This window comes from Sorex araneus, chromosome 2 (assembly GCF_027595985.1).
Source record: "Sorex araneus isolate mSorAra2 chromosome 2, mSorAra2.pri, whole genome shotgun sequence".
NCBI classification, from domain to species: domain Eukaryota; kingdom Metazoa; phylum Chordata; class Mammalia; order Eulipotyphla; family Soricidae; genus Sorex; species Sorex araneus.
This window is the reverse complement of record NC_073303.1, coordinates 228363645-228378381: the sequence shown is the minus strand read 5'-3', so window position 1 is coordinate 228378381 and position 14737 is coordinate 228363645. Positions and strand designations below refer to the sequence as shown.

The following is a 14737-nucleotide window of genomic DNA, read 5'->3' as shown; positions in this document are numbered from 1 at the left end:
TCTCCTCATCTGTAAAGAGGAGCGTATTCAAGCATTCCCACATTCCAAACTGCAGAGCCTGCAGAATTAGGCGCAAAGACTGCTATGTTGGATTCTGGACAGAAGGTGGCAGCAACACACCTCTTAATTTTATTACCAAACCCATAAGAAAGATTTTTTCCCAGCTGCCTCAGGGTTGCCTTCTGATACTTGTTTAACTTAGGTCCTATGCTATACACCAAGGAAACAAGGTAAATTAGTCCTGATGAGCTAGAGAGAGAGAGAGAGAGAGAGAGAGAGAGAGAGAGAGAGAGAGAGAGAGAGAGAGAGAGAGAGAGAGAGAGAGAGAGAGACCTGACTGGGTATGCCGCAGTGTATGTTCCCCAAATCGAAGGGTGCAGCCCGGAGCCATCCCCGCCTGGTGGGAGTGGCCAAGCAGAACTGCATGCTCAGACCCTCACGCTGAAACTCCAGCCCAGATGCTGAGAATCCCCGGGGCTAAGGAGGAAGGCCCCCAAATCAGCTTTGCGGGCAGAGATGGAATGGGGCTAAGATGTTCCCCTTAAATGCAACTGACCGCCATCATCCCTGGCACCACACAGCCCACAAACCACCCCGGAGACACTCCTGGACACAGAGCCGGGAGTAGCCCCTGAGGACTAGGGGGTGTGGCCCTGCCCCCACCAAATGACCTGATGGCTTACTTCAAAGATCAGTTGGTCAGAGAGGAAAGTCAGACAGATGAAGAGGTCACTAGTAATCGTATTACTAATAAAAATCATCTGTATGACTTTGAGCAAGTTGCTTAAACTTTGTGTTCCTGTTTCAACTTAAGATGGGAATAGTCGGGGCTGGAGTGATAGCACAGCGGGTAGGGCGTTTGCCTTGCACGCGGCTGACCCAGGTTCGAATCCTAGCATCCCATATGGTCCCCTGAGCACCGCCAGGGGTAATTCCTGAGTGCGTGAGCCAGGAATGACCCCTGTGCATTGCTGGGTGTGACTCCAAAAAAAGCAAAAAAAGAAAAAAAGATGGGAATAGTCATGGTCTATGTTTTAGGATTACTGTGGAGATGCAGTGTGGGGAGGGGCAGGAGTGTGGTTTAAATGGATCACACATGCCTCAAATCTTCAAGGTCCTGGGTTCGATCCCTGGCATCTCACAGCTGAGTGTGTCCACCTAGAGATCCCATCCACCCAGACACATTTAGGGTAGCTGCCCCTCAGAAATTATAAGGAGAAAAAATTTCAAAAGATGAGGGGAGAAATGAGTGAATTGGGTCTGGAATGTGTTTCAGCAGTGAAGCCCAAGTCTTGTCTGTGAGTTCTGGATCCAGTGGCCAGGACCCCTGGTGCCATAACAGAGAGAGGAATCGTCAGTGCATCACAGCCAAGTGCTAGAGCATCCCAGAGAAGTCCGAGAGCACCACACCAAGTGTCTAACGCCCAGTCATCATAGAAGCATGAATGAAGGGCAGGGAAGGGCGCCCGGGAATGCCAGGTTATTCGACAATAAGTGACGAGATGGAAAGATACTCGTGGCTCTCCCTGGCCGGGAGAGGCCCCTAGGCTGGAGATTAAGGGGAAATGCTCCCGCTCTGGTGAAGCTGCCCTGTCAGTGGGGACCAGCAGCTGAGCTGACGGAGATGGCCCTGGAAAGTGGAGCCCCTGGCCGGGCTCATTCCGGCTCCTGCAGGCCCCCATCACCGCCAGGGTCGGGGTCACCAGGGTTGAACTCAGTGGAGGAGCTGGGCTCTCTGTGCAGCTGCAGACAGGCTGCTTCTGAGCTCGGGTCCCCCCACCCCCACCCCAAGACATGTGCTCCACATCTGGGACACACAGAGTCCCGGCACCGGCAGCCGTTTCTGGGCAGCAGGGCCTGGGGCTGTGAACAGGAGGAGGAAGCCCCTGGGGACACACAGGGCCCTCTTGGGGAGGACACTGGGCTCTGGCCAGGCTGTGGCTAGAGGCTGAGACAGTCCTAGGGCAGAGAGAGCCCAGGGACACTGACCTGCAAATAGCCAGAGTTTTGTCCCTGTGTCCGTTTCTCTGCTCTGTCCCTTGGGGCCTCACACAGAGACTGCTCTCCACACAGAGCGACACTCCCTCTCTGCCTTCCTGGGAGAAACAAAACTCGGGAAGGACAAGTCACTTGCTCAGGGTCGCTGGGTCCTGCTGCTTCTCTCCTGACTGGCTCCATTTTACCTTGGCCTCTGCCGTGTCTTGCCGAGACACTCGCTGGGATTCTGACCCCTCAAGACCGCAGCTCCAGAAGCTGCTTCCCCGGCTGGGGTCCCTGAGGCGGCTGCTGTTTGGCACTGTCAGGGTCCAGCTGTGGGCCTGGCTCCCCTCCCAAGCTCCCCCAGCTCATGCTTCCTCACTCGGCCACTCAGCTCTGGGTTCAAGGACGACACGCAGCATCACTCCTGCCCGTGACCCAACCCTCCTCACACACCTTCCCTGCAAACCTCTGCTTCTTCTCTCTCCGGCTTTTGGTCTTTTTGTTTGTGTATGTTTGGGGGCCACACCTGGCAATGCTCAGAGGTTACTCCTGGCTCTGCATCCAGGAAGTAGGGATTGAACCTGGGTTGGCCACATGAAAAGCAAAGTTCCTAACCACTCCAACTCCTCTCCAGGGTATTTGGAGCAGCCAAGGGTGACAGAAGGAGGAGAGGTGATGACCACATTGGCTGGTACTTACACAGTGCATGCTGGGTGCTGAGCACTGTTTCACGTGTTGAAACTCATTTACTCTTGCGACAATACTGTTACTACCATCCCTGTTAGTGGGTAGACAGAGGTGAAGTCGCCCAGCCCAAAGCATGCAGCTGACTCAGTTGATCAAACCCAGAACGACTGGACCGAGTCCATGTCGCATCCGTGTGCTCTCCCAGTTGCCTCAGAGGCTGAAGCCCCTTCCTCTCTATCCCCAGTGAGGCTGCGGCTGCTCCATGTTCAGCATTCCCAGTCGGGGTTGGGGACAGTCTTCAAGAAGTCCAATCCCCTCTACACTCAAGGCTACTGATATGGTTCCGGAGTTATCCATGTAATCGCCATCATCCTAGCTGATACCAGCATGATGGTAGTAGCCAACACCTCATCCTGGTGAAGAACAAACCAAGCTTACATTTTGGTTTTGAATCCACTCCTAGCAGTGCTGAGGAATTACTCCTAGTTCACTGCTCAGGGGTTGCTCCCAGCAGTGCTCAGGGAACTATGTGGAGCTGGGATTGAACCTGGAGCTCCTCCATGCAAAGCAGCCTTCTGCCCTTGCAGCCGTCTCTCCAGCTGGCTCCCTCTTTCATCTTTACTCTGTATGTCCTAAGCATTGGTCATGCATTTATTCACTTAATCCTCCCAACAGTCCTGTGAAGATCTTTGTGGTTTTTTTTCTTTTTGGGTCACACCCGATGATGCACAGGGGTCACTCCTGGCTCTGCACTCTGGAATCACCCCTGGCGGTGCTCAGAGGACCATATGGGATGCTGGGAATCGAACCCCGGTCAGCCGCATGCAAGGCAAACGGCCCTACCCGCTGTACTATTGCTGCAGCCCATTTTGTTTTTGTTTTTTGTTTTTCCTGTGAAGATCTTTGATGAGGCTTATGGAAGAACTGAGTAATGAGTCAAAACGGACAGCTGGAGGGACCAGGGAGATAGTAGGCCATTTGCCTTGCAAGTGGCCGACCTGACTTCAGTTGCTAGAAAACCATATACCATATGGTCCCTCGAACCCTGACATGAGTGATCCCTGAGTGCAGAGCCAGGAGTAAGCCCTGAGCACTGCTGGGTGTGGCCCAAAAAGCAGAGATTCTTGGAGTCGATGGAAAGCTTGGGAGCTGGATGTCAGAGCCCTAGATCTTAACTATACACTTAAAAAATTTTTTTTTAATTGAATCACTGTGAGATACAGTTACAAAGTTGTTCATGATTGGGTTTCAGTCATACAATGTTCCTTCACCAGTGTACATTTCCCACCACCAATGTCTGCATGCATTTTCCCTATTTTGGGTGTGACTTTTATCTGGATGGTGAGAAGAGCACATCTAATGGTGCTCGGGGCTTACTGCTGACTTTATGCTCAGGGATCACTCCTGGGGGTGCTCAGGGGACCATAAAGCCAGGTTAGCCCTGTGCCCTACCCTCTGTAAGCGCCTTACCCGTGTCCCGCCTTCTGGCCCCATTAGATCTCACTCCCTCTTACCATCCTACCAGCCCCAGCACTCCCGGCCTGGCTTTCTGAGTCCAGGAGAGAACCTATGCCTCTCCTCTCCCAGGAGTTCAGAGGGGAGGCTCTGGTTTATCCATCCTCTGCTCTCTTTTCTCTTCTCTCCCTCCATCCCCCTGGCAACCAAACCAGACCCATCAGGAGAGGGACCTGGCAGCTGTGCGGAGACTAATGGCGGAAGGAAGGAGGGGCCTGGCAGGGCTGGAGTGGGCGGTGTTGGCCCATCTCGGAGATGCACAAAGCCGGGAGGCTCCTGCGCCCTGCAGTGCTGGGGACCCGCCCTCCTCCGCACCCACTCCGTGATCCGGCTCGGCAGGAGTCCCAAACCCGGCCCAGATGCTGCGCTCTTGCGGGCACGGCTGACCCCAGCAGCAGGTCCCTCCCGGAGAGCCTGGAACCAGCCCCAGCGGCCTCGGCTCCGGGCAAACCCCGGCGCCCCAGACCCTCGGCGGGCCTCGGTCCGCGCCACGGCTCTAGGGCCGCCTGTGCCTGTTCTGGAAGCTGGTCGAGATGCAGAGGCCAGACAGCAGCTTCGCCAGTAACTGCACGGTGGGGAGGTCGGGAAAGGAGCCTTGCGGGAGGGTGGGTGTGCTCCTAGGGTTCCGGCTCTTACCATACACACCTCCGAGCCCACCGGTGGGCGGACTGTTCCAGGGAGCGGCCCCTCTCCCCTTCTCTGGGCCACAGTGGGCGGCGCCTTCTCTTCTCTTGTTCCCCCACTCCTGGGATCTGAGCATCTGCATAAGGGTTCCTGCCAGTCCACTCATCTCTCAACCTTGGAAGCTGTTGCTGCCCCCTCCGGCCCCCTCCCCGCCCTACCTTGGGTTCCCGGAAGGCCCATGACTGAGCAGCAGTTGGTTGGGGGAAGGGACAGCGACTGACTGGCTGAGCACAGCCCCCAGCGGGCTGCGGACCATCCAGAGTGGGCCCCCGCGCTGGGCCCGAGCGGTCTCCGCTCCCTCTGATGTGCCCACCCTGTTGGGGCCTGGGTTAGGCCCCGCTTTGGGAGCTGTGTCTTTAAGGCTGAGAGGCCTGCAGGCCGCCCCACCAGTGTTCAGGGCGGGGGTGGGGAAGTGGCTGTGGCCGGTGCATTAGCGCAGAGCTGGCGCCAGGCAGCAGCCCTTCACTGGACCCTGGGGACTGGACAGATGCCCTCCCGGCCCCCCTGCTGCATTTGCTCTCCAGCCCCCCACTCCTCCGGGGTCGTGGCAGAGGTGAGGCAGCCTATCTTCTGGGGGACAAGTGAAGCGCCCAGGCCTAGGGCCCAACCCCACCCAATCCATCCATCCATCAGGGCCACCGGCGCCTGTCCTTGACCCAACAGTCCGCCTGGCCCCTGCGGCTCACCAGTCCTTCGGGTCGGGACCCCGGCTCGAGTCAGAGCCCCCTCCCCTCGGGTCCAGCTCTGGCTATTTGTTAGAAGGCGCTGACCCCGGCCCCGGCTGCCGGTGGTCGCCACCATCCTCCTGCCATCCTCCCGTTTGCTCCTGGGCAGCCGAGGGGCATCAGGCTGGCGGGGCGCCAGCAGCCGGGCGGAGGGTGAGGAGCGCGGCTCCCCGCTGGGTGGGGCGTCCCCCTCCCCACATACCCCGCAGTCAGGCCAGTGGGAGGAGCTGCCCGGGGCCCCCCTGAGCCCGCAGGGCTATAAAGCCGCCTCGCCTCGGCCTGCGGCTCCTTCCAGCTCCCGGACCTGCGCCCCTGGCCGCGATGAGCCACCCCTCGGGTCTCCGGGCCAGCGCCGGCTCCACCTCGTACCGCCGCGCCTTCGGGCCGCCGCCCTCGCTGTCCCCGGGGGCCTTCTCCTTCGCGTCCAGCTCGCGCTTCTCCAGCAGCCGCCTGCTGGGCTCGGCGTCCTCCGGCTCCTCGGGGCGCCTGGGCGGCTTCCGCGGGCCGCGGGCGGGCTCCCTGCTGCGCCTGCCCTCGGAGCGCCTCGACTTCTCCATGGCCGAGGCCCTCAACCAGGAGTTCCTGGCCACGCGCAGCAACGAGAAGCAGGAGCTGCAGGAGCTCAACGACCGCTTCGCCAACTTCATCGAGAAGGTGCGCTTCCTGGAGCAGCAGAACGCGGCCCTGCGCGGGGAGCTGAGCCAGGCCCGGGGCCAGGAGCCGGCGCGCGCCGACCAGCTGTGCCAGCAGGAGCTGCGCGAGCTGCGCCGGGAGCTGGAGCTGCTGGGCCGCGAGCGCGACCGGGTGCAGGTGGAGCGCGACGGGCTGGCCGAGGACCTGGCGGCGCTCAAGCAGAGGTCAGGGTCAGGGCGGCGCCGTCGGGGGGGCTGCGCCTTCCTCGCCAGCAGGGACTCCCCTCGCCTCCCGCGCCCCCAGGGTCATCTGCACCCCCTCCTCCCCCGCGCCCCCTCTGCCGTGCGGTTCTCTGGGGAGGCGGGGAGGGGCCGCACCGTGTCCTCCCAGTGCGTGAGGGGGCCGAGCCCGGCTCCCAGGCCGTTCGAGAGGAAGGGGCTCGCCGCACTGGGCACCCCTCCTCGGAGTCCCGGGAGCAGCGGTCCCGGGGATGGTGACCCCGTTGCTCAGCCTCGCCTGCTCTGCGCCAGGTTGGAGGACGAGATGCGCAAGCGGGAGGACGCCGAGCACAACCTCGTGCTCTTCCGCAAGGTGAGCGCGGCCCACGTGGCGCCCCGCGCGCGGCCCAGGGTGCGGGGAGGCGCCCAGACACCGCCAGAGCCCACCGGCCGGGCAGTGACCCCTGCTCTTGAACACCCCCCCCCCGCCCCGACCGCCGCCCCCGAAGGACGTGGACGATGCCACCCTGTCGCGCCTGGAACTGGAGCGCAAGATCGAGTCTCTGATGGATGAGATTGAGTTTCTCAAGAAACTGCACGAGGAGGTGGGTGGGTCGGCTCAGACGCCAGTGGGCGCTTCGGCGGGCGGGGGGCTCTGCGCGACGGGCTGGGGACGGCGGAATTCCCGGGAAGACAGCGGGGCGCCCCAGTGTTGCTCGACAGGTGGTTCGACTCCCACCCCTCTGCCACCTAGCGGCGGGCAGCGGAGCTGCACCCGGTTCCTGGGGCTTAGAGCGGACGGGGCGCCCGCACCGCCGCCGGGTCCCCGCACTCCCTGGCGCCCCCTGCGGGGCTCCGCGAGCTGCTTCTCGCGTCTGTGCGCGACCCGCCCGGCCCGCGCCCTCTGCGCGGCTGACTCGACGCCCCGCCGGCCCGGGCCGCAGGAGCTGCGGGACCTGCAGGTGAGCGTGGACAGCCAGCAGCTGCAGCAGGTCGAGCTAGAGGCGACCGTGAAGCCGGAGCTGACGGCGGCGCTGAGGGACATCCGCGCGCAGTACGAGAGCATCGCGGTGAAGAACCTGCAGGAGGCAGAGGAGTGGTACAAGTCCAAGGTCCGGGGGCGCGGGCGGGCCGGGGGCGCCGGGGGGAGGGCGCGGCGCGCGCTGACGCCGGCTGGGGCCCGTCCGCAGTACGCGGACCTGTCGGACGCCGCCAACCGGAACCACGAAGCCCTGCGCCAGGCCAAGCAGGAGATGAACGAGTCGCGGCGCCAGATCCAGAGCCTCACGTGCGAGCTGGACGGGCTGCGCGGCACCGTGAGTAGTCGCGGGGGGCCCGGCAGGGCTGGGGGCGCGGGGCCCGGCTCATCCCTCGACCCCCGCGCCGTCCCCAGAACGAGGCGCTGCTCAGGCAGCTGCGGGAGCTGGAGGAGCAGTTCGCCCTGGAGGCGGGCGGGTACCAGGCGGGCGCCGCGCGGCTGGAGGAGGAGCTGCGGCAGCTGAAGGAGGAGATGGCCAGGCACCTCCGCGAGTACCAGGAGCTGCTCAACGTCAAGATGGCCCTGGACATCGAGATCGCCACCTACCGCAAGCTGCTGGAGGGCGAGGAGAGCCGGTGAGGGGCGCGGCGAGGGGGGTGCGGGAGGGGGGACTGGGGCGGGCCGGGCGCGGGCGGCGCCGCTGACCTCGTGTCCCCCCAGGATCTCTGTGCCCGTCCATTCCTTCGCATCCTGGAGTGTGAAGAGAACCGGTGAGTCTCCCACCAGCTTCCAGCCTGCCCCCGACCACGCTTTGCCTTGGCCCCGCTGTCCTCTCCGCCTTCTGCCCTCCCGCCCTGCCCTCCTCAAGCCCCCTCCGCTCCCCTCTGTCCCTCCTTTCCCAGAGATGGATCCTCCGCAGGACAGTCACAGCCGGAAGATGGTTCTGATCAAGACCATAGAGACTCGAGACGGGGAGGTGAGAGGAGCACCTTGACCCCTGGGGTTCTTGAGACGGGAGGGAGACAGGCAGGGACAGGGCAGTGCTGGGAGTGCGAGCAGGACAGTGCTGCTGCCCGAAGGTCGAAGGACGGTGGCCCTCACAGGCTTTGCCCCCAGCAGGTGGTGACTGAGTCGCAGAAGGAGCAGCGCAGTGAGCTGGATAAGTCTCCCACTCACAGCTACTGAGCCCAGGCCCCAGCGACTGCAGCTGAGGGGCCCAAACCCTCACCCCCTACTCCTGCATAGCCTCCTCACCCCCTGCATGAGTCTGGGGGACACCCCCCAGCACCTTACTCTCCACCACCACAATCTCCCCCAACCCCAACCCCAGCAGGAGCTGCGTTGCTCTCAGCCCTGAGACCTGCTGATCCCTGTTCCTCATCCTGACAATGGCTGATGATCCCCTAACTAATCTGCTCCTGCCCTTTCTGGCTGCTGTGCCCGTGGGTGGGGTTAGTGTCTGGGTTTCATTTCTGAATGAAATAAAACTGCTTCAAGTGTGCCTCACTCTCAGGTGTTTGTTCTGTGTAAGTGGGGGACCCCGGGGAAGAAGCCAGCCATGTTTTTCTCCTTTTGTTTCTGTCCTTTTCCCACAATCTTGGCATCAATTATTCTGTCCGCCCTGCGGGTTTTCTCCTTCCTCCCTGTTCCACTCCTCCTCAGCCTCTGTGCCCTGTCTGCAGCCCACAGGCCCCTCAGACCAACCTATAAAGAGCAGTAAAGTTCCTGACCTTCTTTGCTGCCATCTACTGTCTGTTCCGTCTGGAATCCCCAAAGACACACCTGTTGCCCAGATTAGAATTCACCTGTTTTACACACTTCCTTGCTTGTGCTGCTCTGACTATTGCAGCTGGGCCTGGACACGTGCTGCCAAGGACATCCTAGGTGACACTGAGGACACCTCAGCTGTGCCTGGAAATGCTTTGGGGAGTGTGTGGTGCTGGGGATCACATCAGGGACCCACATGTGCAAGCCACCTGCTCCTGAACACTGTCATATATCCAGCCCTCCCCTTTCTTTACTTACGCCCAAAGTCTGATGATGATGATGATGATGATGATGATTTGGTGCTGGCATCATACATGTGAAGCATATGCTCTACCTAGGAACTTCTTCATTTTCCTTTTTTTTTTTTGACATGGTCCCCATCCATACAATCTGAACTCACACTTACCACACAAGTGCTCAACAACTGAGTCATGTTCCCAGCCCTAATACTTCTTCTTAACTCTTTAGGTTTGTCTGATTCTTCCTAGATCCACTTGCACCACCCTAATCCAGGAAACCATCAACTCTTTTTTTGAGGAGGAGGCTGGCACACCCAGCAGTGCTCAGGGGTCATTCTTGTCCCTGCACTCAGGAATGACTTCTGGCAGTGCTTGGGGAACCATATGGGATGTCAGGGGTCAAACCTAGGTTGTCCTCATGCAAGGCAAGCACCCTACCCACTATACTGTCTCTCCAGTCCCCAAACCACCAACTCTTGCCTCAGTCACATTATCTGCCCATTAATCTCTTTCCCCTAGTCTGACTCTATCATCCACCAAGACCTATCCAAGCACTCAGCCTAGGGGCTGGAGTGATAGCACAGCGGGTAGGGCGTTTGCCTTGCATGCAGCCAACCCGGGTTCGATTCCCAGCATCCCATATGGTTCCCTGAGCACTGCCAGGAGTAATTCCTGAGTGCAGAGCCAGGAATAACCCATGTGCATCGCCGGGTGTGACCCAAAAAGCAAAAAAAAAAAAGCACTCAGCCTAAAAGTCAAAGTCTGACACTATCATTGTTCCTTGTGCTTGAAAATATCTCATTTCCAGGCTACCTTCAATTAGGAGAAAAACTTTATTTTGGGGGCTGGAGTGATAGCACAGAGGGTAGGGCGTTTGCCTTGCACATGGTCAACCAGGGTTCAATTCCCAGCATCCCATATGATCCCCAAAGCTAGGAGTAACCCCTGAGCATCACCGGGTGTGACCCAAAAAGAAAAAAAACCTTTATTTTTATTTATTTTTTAATTAATTTAATTTTTTATTTTTATAAAGTTGTTCACAATTATCATCATCCCATTGATCATCGAATTTCTCAAACAGTCTCAGTAACCTCTCCATTCGTCTTATCCCTGAGATTTTGGAAGCCCTCTCTACTCGGCTTTCTCAATGATGCCGCATTGGAGGCTCTTTCAGGGTCAGGGGAATGAGACCCGGCTTTGGCATATGAATACACTATGGGAAGCTTACAAGGCTCCCCAATGTGGGCAGAAAACTCTCAGTAGCTTGCTAGTTTCTCCCAGAGGGAGAAGTAGGTTATAAGTTATCTTCTGGTTATAAGATAGCTTCTGGGAGCTTGCTTAAGTCTCTGGATGTTGGCCGTTGATGGGATACACACACCTGGGTTCCTCTGCTGGTACCTTCATGCGTGAGGCGAACGTGTGGAGAGGGGCCTTGAGCATGGCTGTGGCTAAGCTCCGGAGGTCTTCGGCCACCAGGAGCTCTGCTCTGGGCGGGGAGGGAAGCTGGAGCCCATCCCCTCCAAGGGGACCTGGGGAAGACAGCCAGGCATGCAGGCAAGAGACTCTCTTCACAATAGTTCATTATATTTAATATTCAAACACCAATCCCACCACCATGTACCTTCCTACCACCATAAGAGAAAAGTGTGTGAAGATTGTTGTATTTCATCCTGGAGCCATTTAAGCCCTTATGTAAGAGATTACAAACATGTATGTTAAACCGAAACAAATGTGTGCTACTTTTAGTACATCAGTGGGCTAGAGTATGAGAGGTTGTGTGGCTGCATTTGCCATTCTATGTCACTTTCTTCCGGGAGTTTTATTTCAGAGTCTTTGGATCTTGGCCATTGATGAGATTACATGGCAGTTTGTGGGTGTGATTGCCAAACTACTGGAAAACTAGGGAGCTGGGGGAAGGAGGCCCAGTCCCGCTCTAAGCAAGCTTGGAGATCTCAGTCATGGGTTTTGCATACCTGGGTTTTTCTGCAGGTTCCCTCATAGGTGAGGCTCATCCAAGCCTGAAGAACTTTATTTTTAAAGTATTAAAAATATTCAAAAAAAATAAAATAAATAATAATATTCAATATTTCTTTCCATTCTACCCTTGCCTTCAAGTCAAAATCCACCTCTAAATTTTCTTTTTTTTAAAATTTTTAATTAGTGAATCACTGTGAGGGTACAGTTACAGATTTATACATTTTTGTTCTCATGTTTCCCTCATACAAAGTTCAAGAACCCATCCCTTCACCAGTGCCCATTCTCCACCACCGGTACACCCAGCATCCCTCCTACCCTCCCCAATCCCATCTCCCCCCACCCCACCCTGCCACTGTGGCAGGGCATTTCCCTTTGTTCTCTCTCTCTAATTAGGTGTTGTGGTTCGTAATAGATCCACCTCTAAATTTTCAATGATCAACTATGGATACAGGAAGTAAGGCACGTGGCTGATCCTAGTTGGTCCCCAGTACCACATATGCTCTTGAACATCACCAGGAGTGACCCCTGAACATAGAACCAGGAATAAGCCCTGAGTACGACCAGAGGTGGATGAATCCCTCTCCTCTCTGCCCCAATCAGCATTTGTGGTGCTAATGTGGTGCTTGGTGTAAAAAATAATGCAGCCTGTGCCTTAAAGGCGCTGATAATATGGAGGGAAGATGGACATAAAGGCAGAAAATCACATCCTGGGCTGTAACAGGCTAACATGAGGGGTGGGGTCGGTCAGGGAGGGCTCCAAAAAAGGTGGCAGAAAACTGGGCTCCAGAGAACAAGCAGGAGTTACTCACATGGTACAAGGAGAGGAGGCCTTTGCATGGGGAGATAAGTCAGCCAGGAAGTAAGAAATAAGTTTGCAAAGTAGAAGGAGTTCCATAATTTGAAGTAAAGTGTGAAACAGAATGAATTACAGTGAGGCTGGGAAGATGAAATAGGGCTAATCATAAGACTTTGTGTACACTATATAGAACATATTAGAATTTGTTCTAAGGAAAAGGGAAAGAATCAGAGGAGAATTCATCATAAGAGCTAAGTACTCTGATTTGATTTGGGGGGAGGGTATGGGGGAGTCACACCTACTGGCTCTGTGCTCAAGGTCACTCCAGGCAGAACCATATAACACCAGGGATTGAACTGTGGCCCCTCACATGCAGAGCCCACTAAGCTTTTACTCTGCTGTAATGTGCTAAACAGTGGAAAGGAGGTGCTACTGCAGCAGACAAATCCATTGCAGTGAAGTCTGCAAAAGGTGTTGGTCGATAGCTAGGATGAGAAATATTCAGCAAGGATCTACACTATGGAGAAACTGGCCACGTGAGAGCAAGGGAAATAGTAAAGATGACCCACAGTTTGGGTTTAAAAATCAGATGGATGGGGACCTGCCATAGGAGCAAGGACAGTCAGGGCAGGAAGACACTGAGGCCTGCGACAACAACAACTCTGAGACTTACTGAGTGTGAGTGCTGGGCTGAGCCAAAGAACAGCAGCTAGAGCGCTTGCCTCCTCTGCAACTGGCCTGGGTCGATTCACCCCAGATGGTCCCCCAAATTCACCAGGAGTGACCCTAAGTGTCACGCCAGAAGTAAGCCCTGGCCCAAAACCCACACAAAAAAGAGAGGACCAGAGAGATAATACAGCAGGTAAGGTGCTTGCTTCACACATGATATTCCTGGGTTCAATTCCAGGCACCACATATGGTTTCCTGAACCCAGCCTAAAGTGCCAACGCAGAGGCAGGAATAAGCCCCAACCACTGCCCAGTGTGATACCAAAATATAATAATAATAAGGGAATAAAATTAAGAAATATCTCATGATGGTCTGGCCACCAGGTGGCCCTCCAAAATAACAACAAAATAGGTGGTGGTAAGATAGAGGAATAAATTTAATAAGTCATAAATAAATGCGTAACTAAAGTTTTTTTTTGTTTTGTTTTTACATTACACCCAGCAATGTACAGGGGTTACTCCTGACTCTGCACTTAGGACTTACTCCTGGTGGTGCTCTGGGGGACCCTATGAGGTGTTGGGGATCGAACCCAGGTCAACCACATGCAAGGCAAGAGTCCTACCTGCTGTCCTATTTTAAAGGATAAGTTTAGAGTGTTGGAACTTTTGTTTTTAGTGTATTCATGTATGTGGTTACTATGCTACTATACAACTTGGGGCGGGGGCACACCTGGTGGTGCTCAGGGTTTATTCCTGGCTCTGCACTCAGGTATCATTCCTGGCAGACTTAGGGAACAATATTGGGTGCTAGAGATCAAACCTGGGTCAGCCGTGTGCAAGGCAAGTGCCTTATCTCCGGACACCCCCCTCCCAATTTCTTTCATTTTATTGTTAATTCTGGAAGATGTGACAGATCCATCAGGACGTCGGAGGGCAGTCATCTTGGTCTTGTAGTTGGCGAAGAATAGGCGAGCATTGCGAATACTTTTCCTGGCTTCTGCCATATCGGCCAACAATGCTGCTCTTCTCTCTTTGAGGTCTTCCTTTATCGCATCTCTGCACAGCTTTGCGAGCTCAGACGTTAGCTTGTGGTTGCCTGAAGCTTGTGCCAAACCACGTTGACGAATGAGCTCGAGAGTTTCCGAAGACAGGCGTCTGTTTGTGGCTTTCTCACTCTCGTGCAGTCATGAAGGTGCAGAACCAGTCGATCGTATTCCTCGTCGATGTTGTCGAGGACGGCATCTTCCCATGTTGCCGCAATAGTGCCAGAGAGCTCCCAGTTGGTGGTCATTCTGGGAGTTCCCTTCTTAAGCTTAAACTTTGCAGATCTTTCTCCCTGCTCTGGAAAGTAGAATTTTGCACTAAGGAGATGGTGTTCCGATCCCGTTTGGAATTTTGGGACAATAGCGACATTCATTGGTCAGACAAAATCTTCGATTGAATATGATGTGGTCAATTTTGTTGTGGAACTGTCCACCGGGAGACTCCCATGTAAAACGTTTAGATTCAGCCTTCTGGAACTGTGAGTCATCATGGATGGTCTTGGTTGACATGATGAACTCAGACAGTTTTTCACCCTGATTGTTCCATTCTAGGCCATGGGTCCCAATGTGGAGTTCTTCAGGTAACCTTCTCAGTCCTATCTTGGCATTAAAATCACCAACAATGATCTTGTAGAAGGTGTGGTCTTCTTTATAGAACTTCTCCAGTTCCATGTAGAACTTCTCAATTTCTTCTTCATTGTAGTTGGATATTGGTCCATAGACGACGAAGATAGAAACTGCAGGCAGTGAGCCACACCTATTCAAGCATAATTGTCCGATTCAGATTGTTAGGCACTTGAATGAATAAATGCTCATGGATCTATCA

At 55.7% G+C, this 14737-nt stretch overlaps 1 protein-coding gene across 3 annotated transcripts; it reads left to right on the top strand.

The window, feature by feature from the left end:
- The first annotated feature begins 5279 nt into the window (after positions 1-5279).
- Positions 5280-8912, top strand: PRPH (peripherin). Of its 3 annotated transcripts, none has more exons than XM_055127365.1 (10): positions 5280-5419; positions 5887-6448; positions 6755-6815; positions 6952-7047; positions 7387-7554; positions 7633-7758; positions 7836-8056; positions 8142-8191; positions 8324-8397; positions 8541-8912. In XM_055127365.1, exons 2-10 carry the CDS (start codon positions 5913-5915, stop codon positions 8604-8606), a joined length of 1398 nt encoding a protein of 465 aa, XP_054983340.1. In that variant the 5' UTR covers positions 5280-5419; positions 5887-5912; the 3' UTR covers positions 8607-8912. The 3 variants fall into 3 exon arrangements, with proteins under 3 accessions (XP_054983340.1, XP_054983338.1, XP_054983339.1); XM_055127363.1 differs by having other exon boundaries at positions 8538-8912; XM_055127364.1 differs by lacking the exon at positions 5280-5419 and having other exon boundaries at positions 5820-6448; positions 8538-8912.
- Positions 8913-14737: the final 5825 nt, after the last annotated feature.